This window comes from Theobroma umbraticum, unplaced genomic scaffold (assembly GCF_002168275.2).
Source record: "Theobroma umbraticum cultivar Fairchild unplaced genomic scaffold, ASM216827v3 scaffold_25.0, whole genome shotgun sequence".
NCBI classification, from domain to species: domain Eukaryota; kingdom Viridiplantae; phylum Streptophyta; class Magnoliopsida; order Malvales; family Malvaceae; genus Theobroma; species Theobroma umbraticum.
This window is the reverse complement of record NW_018397282.1, coordinates 1,224,780-1,234,020: the sequence shown is the minus strand read 5'-3', so window position 1 is coordinate 1,234,020 and position 9,241 is coordinate 1,224,780. Positions and strand designations below refer to the sequence as shown.

Below are 9,241 nucleotides of genomic sequence, written 5' to 3'. Positions count from 1 at the left end.
AAGAAGATAATAAAAATATAAAAAAAATTTTTTAAATTTTCATTCAAGTCAAATGTAAACATCTAATATAGAATGAAGAGATATTATATTATATAAACTATTAGTCAATGAATAACTTAAGAAAGATAACGAAAATGTAAAATCTCTATTTCTTTTTTTAAAAAACAATCAAATCTAGAGATATATTACAATGGGAAACTATGAATTTGAATAACTTAATTAAAGTTAATAAATTTCACTCGACCATAATCATCTATCCAAATTCAACCCGATTTGACATCAAAAGTCATCAATTTGAATTGGAAAACACTAAACCCGAATGACTTGAACATTAAGCTCAAGATGACCTAAATCTGATGTAAAGCTAAAATAATTCAAACTAAAAGTGATATGAATCCGAAACAACCCAAACTCAAAAATAACTTGACCTTGACCCATCCTATTCTACATGCCATGCTTTGATTATCATAGAAAGAAGAAGCAAAGCATTGCAAAGGTTGACCTTTATGTAGTATCATTGCATATCCATCAAACTCGAGCTAGATTAATGGGCTTAGCGACTCGACCTATGAATCGCATCGGTTTTTGTATTGGACCAATATGTGATTAATCTGCTCAAAACTTATTTTGACATTTAAGTGGCTTTCATTTAATGCTATGTTGTTGTTTTAAAAAAAAAATTCAAGGAAGGGATATGCGAATTCGCTCCTTGAGCAAGGAAATACAAGCACTTTTTTTTTTTTTCATAATATGCAAATAAACCCCTAAACTATATCAAGAAAGTCAATTTAACCTTTATCCTTTTATTGCGTTCAAATAAACCCATAAACTTTTATTTTGGGTTAAATAACCCTCCCACACTAATCGTTGACTAACAGAAGTTATTCAATGCCATGTCATCTTCCACATGGCATGTTGACGTGTTATCTTAATGATATTAATGTCACGTGGTATCAAAAATTGTTGACTAGGAATTAGGATTTTCCTTATTACCCATCCAAATGTCCAAAAATTATTAATTAGGGATTTGAAACAAAAAATTAAAAAAAAAAGGCTAATTACTTCAAATTGATTACCATTGTTTCTTAACTTATTACCATTTTCTTAATTGAAGTCCTCTTTCCATAAAAAAAGAAAAAGAAAACTTCACTTACTTGAACATTCCCTAAACCCAATGTACCTTTATAATCATAATATCCTCTCCTTATTTGCAAATTCCTATTCCTATTCTAAAATTCATTCTTTGAGTAGTCTTGGATTTTCAAAAATTGTGAAAGGTGTGAGAAGAAAATCTATTATTATTAGTAAATAAATTCAACACCATCAAATTTCCCTTATAGATTTTAAGGAAAAAAATAGCATCGAATTTCCCTTACAGATTCTAAGGAAGAAAAGAAAAGGATTTGACCTTCGTTTTACAAATTCTACAGAAGATAAGAGCATCAAATTTTCCTTACAAATTCTAGAGAAAAAAAGAGAATGATTTGACTTTCTTTTATTGTGAAACAACATTGCGTGTCTTTGCTAGTTTCAGTATTATAAACATTATGTGTCCTACCTTTACTTTTCCTTTTCTCAAAATCGTTTCTAGGCATTCTCAAATTTCTCTACACCAACTTTTAATCAGGCAACAATGGCATCAATCAAACTAGAAAAGTTGGATTAGGTTCTTTTTTTGTTAGGATGGATTCGATTAAAAAGATCGTAATCAGTTAGGAAACGATGATAATCAATTTGAAATAAACAGATTTTTTTTTAAGTTTATGTTTCAAATCCCTAACTAATAATTTTTGGACATTTGGAAAGGAAAAAACCCAATTCTTAGTCACTAATTTTTGGTGCCACATGGCATTGATATCATTAAGATGACACGTCAACATGCCACATGGTAGATAACGTGACATTAAAAATTGCTAATTGTATTGGCTAATGGAAGTTAGTCAATAGTTAGTGAGATGGGGTTATTTGCAATAGTTAGTAAGAGGGGTTTATTGGTCCAAAATAAAAGTTCAGAGACTTATTTGAATATAATAAAAAGATAAAGGCTAAATTGACTTTTTTGATATAGTTTAGGGGCTTATTTGAGTATTTGACCTTTTTTTGAATGGCAAGAAATTCTGTATTAATAAGTCAAGTTACAAGCAAGTAAACTTCTCAATCATCTAAACATAGAAAACAAGAAGAGAACCACAATAGATTCCCACCAAAAAAAAAAGTCAATAGCAAAAACACACAAAGTTAGGCTAAAAAAATACAGAAGCAAAATAGACTAGTAAATGCACCATCAACAGGTCAACATAGCATTAGCAAAACAGAAGCAAAAGAATTTAGAAATTAGATGACAATAGAACCAGAACAAAAGCATGCGCAACATGCCGAGAGACATAATCCTTGAATATGTAAATGAGATCAAACAATAAAGCACAGATTAGCAGTAGACACGAAGAAGATCATTTAAATGGTTAACACTTGTCGTAGCTAACCGATCAACAAGATTATTGGCAAATCTTGGAATGTAAACAATAAACCAATTTCAAGATTTTTTCTTCATGTTGTTAATAAAGTTCATGGTATTTCTCATTTGCTAAGGAACAAAAGAAAGGTTATTGACCCACATGACAACATTAAAGGAGTTAGACTTGATAATCAACTTATGAGTGTGTTATTAGTATGATCCCTGCAAGCCAATCTTTGATCATATGAGAATTATATTTTGAGTTATTCATGCATGACATTTTATTAATTTATGATAATTAGGAGGTAGTTCTTTTATCTATAAGTTTGTGATTTAATTACCTTTTGTACTTATATAGATAAAGCTCATGGAACTATATATGCATTGCAAAAGAATTGTATTGAGATACAATTATGAGATCTTTATGCATCAAAGCATTGTTCCTAAAAGTTTTTGATTATTGTATTATTGAGATGGGCATCAATAATGCTTAAAGATCGGCACATGTTATGTTCCTTGCTTGTGAAGTAAGCAATCACTCTCATAGGTTGAAGTATAGAGATACTTGAAACTAACATATGGGTGCTTGCCATGGGACAGCAAGTTCATTGAATATGACCCACCATGAAAAGTGCATTTGCACTTCACTCAAGTGTCTATGCAATATTTCTCATGTATTAGTTGTGTAACTACTCCCTAAACTTAAGACACCATATTGTCTTGTATGTGAAGTACTATATTTTGATTTCAACCCTACGGATGCCTAACCAAAAATGCCAAAACAAGATATTTTTAGGTATAATATGAAACATATGATGGCAAATGAGTGGTCAAGATAAGAATTATCTATCCAAGTGATTCAAGAGGAAACATCTCATTAGTTTTTGATTGACATTAGCTTAATCAAATCCTTAACCAAGGTAATTAGGAGATTATGAAATGAGTTTCATAAGTCTCCATAAAACTAACGATCTAATTGCAAGAACAAATGTGGAGGTCAATAAGAGTAGGCATTGCACCATTATCTCAATTTGATTGTTTTAGTCCCTTTATTCCATTTGCAATGATTTTAATATCTACACTTTCATTGAAAGTCGATTTAAGAGTAATTGATAACAGTGTTATCCACCATTAACTTGCATGACAAGGCATGGTGAGGTGAATTTTGCCAACGTTGTTTTTGGGAAATCATGCAAAACAAGCAAGCAACATGTAGTGTGATTTAAAATTTTCTTCCAAAACCTAGATCAAGTTTCAATACTTAATGTCAATTGCCCTAACTAGAGGAAAGGAGATTTATACCTTAAATCCATGCGAAGCTGAATCCATAGAGCACCAAATACCAAGGATTGTTTCAAATCACAAACTTTTTGAGTGTCCAACTTTTATTGGAAATCCACACAAGTGATTAATGAGAAAATCTCTATGAGAGAGGGGAGAGTTTAATGTAGTTTTTAGTGCTAGCTAAGGGCTTTTCAATTTTCTTCTCTTAGATGCAAAATAGCATTTTGCTTAACCCTCTTGTGTATAAATTGATGGAGTTGAAGTGTGCCTTACAAGCCAATTGACATGTTTTGTAAAAACATTAAAATTGACTTTATATTTTGCAATTAATAAAAGATCTTCTTTATATGTGAGTTTATACATTTTATGATTTGTCTTGTCAAAGGAATTATAAAAAGATTAATAATGAAATCCTTATTACATCAAAGTATCATTTCTAAATAGTTTATAGTCGATGTTTTATCAAAATAGGACATTGATAAAAGCTAAGAGATTAGCACATGTTATGTTTCTTACTTATGATGTAAGCAATTGGTTTCATTGATAAATATGCAGATACTTGAAACTAAGACATGGACGCCTGTTACAAGAACAACTGAAATGATCTTGAACCATAATGAGAATTTTATTTGGTAATTCACTCAAAAGTTTTATGAAAATATTCTTTAGTAGTTGTGTAAGTGATCCGTAGACTTAAGCTTTTGATAGAGTCAATATGTGCCTTGCAAATCAATTGACATGTTTTGTAGAAAACATTGTTATTGATTTAATGCATTGTATTAATAAGGTTCTTTTATCTATGAGTTTACATGATTTTATATGTTTACTAGTTACGAGATAAATTTCTTACAATAAATATGCCTTTTAATAATGAAATCCTCAATGTATCAAAGTATTACTTCTAAATAGTTTCTAGTCAATACTTCATCAATACAAGCCATTAATATAAGTCGAGAGACTAGCATATTGTATATTTCTTACAAGAACAAATTCATAAACATGACCCACTATGAAAAGTTCATTTAGTCTACTACTCAAGTATTTATGAAAATATTCGCATGTATTAATCGTGTAACTGATACTCAAATTTGAGATCATGACGCTATCTTATATAAGGATTGCTTATTTTGATATTAACTTGGGTAGTCCTAGCAAAAGATGGACAATAAGGTATATGTTGGGTATAGCATGAGTCACATAAAGATGAATGATTGATAAAAGATACATTATCCTAAATAACTCAGGACAGATATCTCATTGATTCTTGGCAAGACTTAGCTCAATCAAATCTTGACCAACGTTGAATGTAGATTCAAAAACTCAATTTCGAATTTCATTATGAGTTAAGAAGATTGAAAATTTAAAATGATAAAGATAGATATAAAGTAGATACTACATCATACTCAATATCTTATCGAGGATATTGGATAATAGGGGATTGAATTACCTTGATAGACTGAGTATTGAAAAGTTAAGTTAAACCTTTTTGACTTTTTTAATATTTATGTAGTCACGACATTGTTTGATGTCAAAAATAAAATGTTTTAACTTTATTTGAGATAGTAACCTTAAAGCAAACAACTGGGTATAGTGTATGATATACATACATTGAACATGATAAATTAAAGAGAACCATATACACTTATCACTATCAATAACTAAAATTTATTGAAATTTATTAATTTATTCTTACAATTGAGAAGTCAATATATTTTATTTGGTATTTATATGACTTTGATGTTGTCAACTTGTGATGGTGAATTTAAAGATTATATAATGATATGTTGAGTTCTAAATACATTATATTGGATGCTCACTATCCTCTATTGAGAACAAGATTTTCAAGTGATTTTCATAAGACTGGTGGACTCAAAAAATCTAAGAGATGTATTTTCTAAAATTATTTTAGAATTATATTACTTATATTAATATTATATATGTAAATATTTTTGAATAAAATATTTTTCAAACTCCTGTAAAAATGAAAATTATGAATTAGTATCATATGGGTTGGATATGATCATGATCAATTATTTATCCATAAAACCCATGAAGAACATGAATTTGAATGGTGAAAAAAAGTGACGAATAAATATTATAATGAAAAAAATCTCATTGATAATTGTTTTCTCTTAATGGATATTATTATAATTAATGGGCGAACAAAGTTTCTTAATTAATTTAAGAGAATAAAATTATAATATCAAATTAAAGAAATCCAAGTAAAATTTTAATTATTAGATGATATGAATTGGGCCCACAACTATGTAGAGATTATGTCTTTTTCAGAAAAATTTATAGAGATTACAAAGAATCCAGAGCATATTTTTCTTTTGGGTTTTAGTATATATCCTATATATATAGACAAAGATTGCTACTTAATTAGTCATCAAAATTATTTAGCAAAAAGTTTTAAAATGTGAAAAAAAAAAATATGGATCTCTTCGAAGAGGACATGTTTGAATGGCTTATAAGATACCTTTTGTTCTTGATCTATAATTTTGCTATAATAGGTCCTTAACTTTTATCTTAAATAATAATTGTTATTGTTATTGTTAAAGTAAAAAATTAAAATTCTTCATATTAAAATAGGCGAAAAATCTTTGATAGAGTGAGATAGGCAATCCAATTGCTTTAGGCTAGGGTCGCTCCTTGATTCTCTTTGTACTTTTGTTGCTATGTGATGTAAAGAAGTTTTGTCATTCCTCTTTGCAATCCGAAAGATCTTTGATTTGATTATATCCTAATGTAAGTAGCAAGCAGAGTGCAGAGTGCAGAGTGCATTGAGCTTAGTTTTTATTCAACTCCTTGCTCACTTCAGCAGCATAGCTGGTGGGAGCATCCTTGCAGTACATATATGAAGATAGAACATTCATAAATAAACTATCCAGGTAACTAAAATTCAAAACCATATGCGAGTTGAATCAAACTGCAGGTATAGACATTATTGCCAACTATAAAGCTGAGTGAGAAGCCACATGTTTTATAAATTTGCTTTGACATGGAGTCTTTTACTCAACTCCTTCGCTACAGCGTCAATAAATTCTTCAGTATTTAGATACTGAGATCTAGCAACCCTGCACAAAACATGAAATTTATTACCTACAGTTACATGAAATTAATTTTTAAATTTACTAGCACTCACCTAGGTCCATGAATAAGGAGTGCAAGATCTTTAGTCATCTTCCCTGATTCAACTGTTCCAACACAGGCCGCTTCCAGTTTCTCAGTAAAATCCAGCAGTCTGGCATTGCCATCCAACCTTGCCCTGAAAATATTACAATGCCTAAGTGTACATGTTAAGAATCAAGCACTATAAAAGATCCCTATTCTTAGGGGGTGTTCATTGTAGAGTTTCCCATGAAAATTCTTAGGAATTCTGACTGGCTTTTGAAAAATCAGCATTTGCAGGTTAAAATGTGGCAATAAAATTTCCCAGCACTTCAATTTGCCCCCAGTTCTGTGAATCTACAGTTCCAATAAGGCATATTCCTTGGCTTTCCAGTCTCCAACAGATAGTGCAAGAGTGAAGTCGTCAATGAAACTCCAGGTGATCTATTATGTTGTTTGGCTAGTAAATATTTTTCTTAACGGGATTTGATACTACCTGCTGCAGATTTGCCTATAACAACATTAAGTCAATCGATCTACAGTTGCTAATGGAATTCAACCACGCAATCCTAGTGATCTCATTTTGCTTCCCACTAACGCAAGGACCAGCACTAAAGCTGAATAATTTTGCTCTATACGTTCGGGAACTTCATGATGACGTTTGTCAAAAGATTATTGTTAGCAATGAAATCTACAAAAAGAGATCTGATTTCAAGAAGGTTAAATGTTTATGGTCTATATTTGACAAGAGATTTCTTATTAAAAGGATATATATCCTTGAAGTCCGCCCTTGCAAAATTTTAAAGAGACTCAATTCAAAAGCCTATGCTTTGGAGATGCCACAAGATCAAGAGATTATCCCTACTTTGACGTGGAAGTCTTAATGCTTATCATGGAGGTATGGAGGGCATAACAACCTCTACAAAAGCTGCACCTTTGCCACAATTAACAGAGGAAGCTGAAGTTATGGGAGATGTTACAGACAACCGACTCATATTTTACCGATGTAGATTTTCAAAAGTTCCTCATTATGCAGAAGGGGCTTAGAAAATCAGATTGCACATGGATTAATGCAGTAGTATTTCAGAAACTTAACCTCAACCTATAAGAAACATATATTGCTTTGAGATGTATATCGATTAGCTGATAGTGTATAATTTCTATCCATTGTCAAGCCACCAAAATGTGTAACTTCATTAATGAGGTAAAATTAAAAATTTTTAGAGACTTATAATAAAATAAAAAATTTTTCGTCAGCAGAAAAGAAACATAAACATTCTAAAACCCAGTGTATGTTAGCGTTGTAACCTTGTTGGACATGCACAGGCCTCCGATATGCTAGAATACATATCCATCGCTGTTAAGTACAGTAAAAAATAAAAATAATATATTTTGTAATCTAGACAGGGCTTGGAATGAGGATTTACACCAGAATTCAAAAATAAAAAGGAATAAAAAAGGAGATAGCATGGATAATTGCCGATGAAGCAATGGTTGCTGACACTGCTTTGATGATGCAAGCGCATATGAAAATTTATTTTTTCAGTATTTTTATTAGCTTAGGATTTTATTTTATTTTATTTAGTTTGAGATTTTTTTTATCTTTATTAGAATTTTAGTACTTTAAGTCTTTATTTAGGATTAGGATTACTATTTTATTAAGATTTATCTTAGCATTACTATTTGATTAGGATTTATCTTAGCTACTATAAATAGGTGATCCTGGATATAGGATTATTGTTATCATCTTTTGTTATTTTGAATATTTATTCAAGAGGTTTCTTTTAAAACCCCAATTATCTTTCTATTGTTCCAACACAATCAACCCTATTCTAGCCTTAATTGTTGAGTTCTAATTGCCCTAAACCCTTTAACTACATTAAGTGGTATCAGAGCAAACGAACCTACTATTTTCTTAGCTAGGAAACTATGGTTGGCCGAGGCAGAGGACGAATTAGAAGCAATCAACCCCAACAAGCTGAGTTCGCAGAGATGTGGAGAATGATTAATGACTTGACTCGGGTTGTGCAAGCTTAGCAACGTCAGGAACCAGTGGAAGCCCGAATGGAGAATCCGAAAGGTGACCACAACCCCCTTGAGATTCAAGATCTTGAGGATGATGATGAATTTGAGAACGAGAACACCTTTCATGAAGATAGACCCGCAAATCAAGCAGCATGAGTTGGATTGGTAATCCAATTATTACATGCTCTTGATTTAAATGGTGGAGGAATCAAGATCAAAGTAACTGATTTTCATGAGAAATTTCATGTGGAGGAATATTTGGATTGTGAAGATAGTTTGGAAAATTACTTTGAATGAAAACCCATGACAGAAAATCAAAAGGTGTTATTTGTAAAGCTGAAATTGAAAGGTACTGAACTTCAATGG

At 30.8% G+C, this 9,241-nt stretch overlaps 1 protein-coding gene across 1 annotated transcript in view; it reads right to left on the bottom strand.

Moving 5' to 3' along the window:
• Nucleotides 1-6,511: 6,511 nt before the first annotated feature.
• Nucleotides 6,512-9,241, bottom strand: part of LOC110428090 (isocitrate dehydrogenase [NADP]-like) — a 13,216-nt gene continuing 10,486 nt past the window's right edge. The window contains exons 14-15 of the mRNA XM_021443772.1: nt 6,885-7,007; nt 6,512-6,816 (exon numbers count right to left, since the gene is read on the bottom strand). Coding sequence (XP_021299447.1) covers nt 6,723-6,816; nt 6,885-7,007 — 217 coding nt within the window. The 3' untranslated portion in view covers nt 6,512-6,722. The remainder of the gene's footprint in view (nt 6,817-6,884; nt 7,008-9,241) is intronic.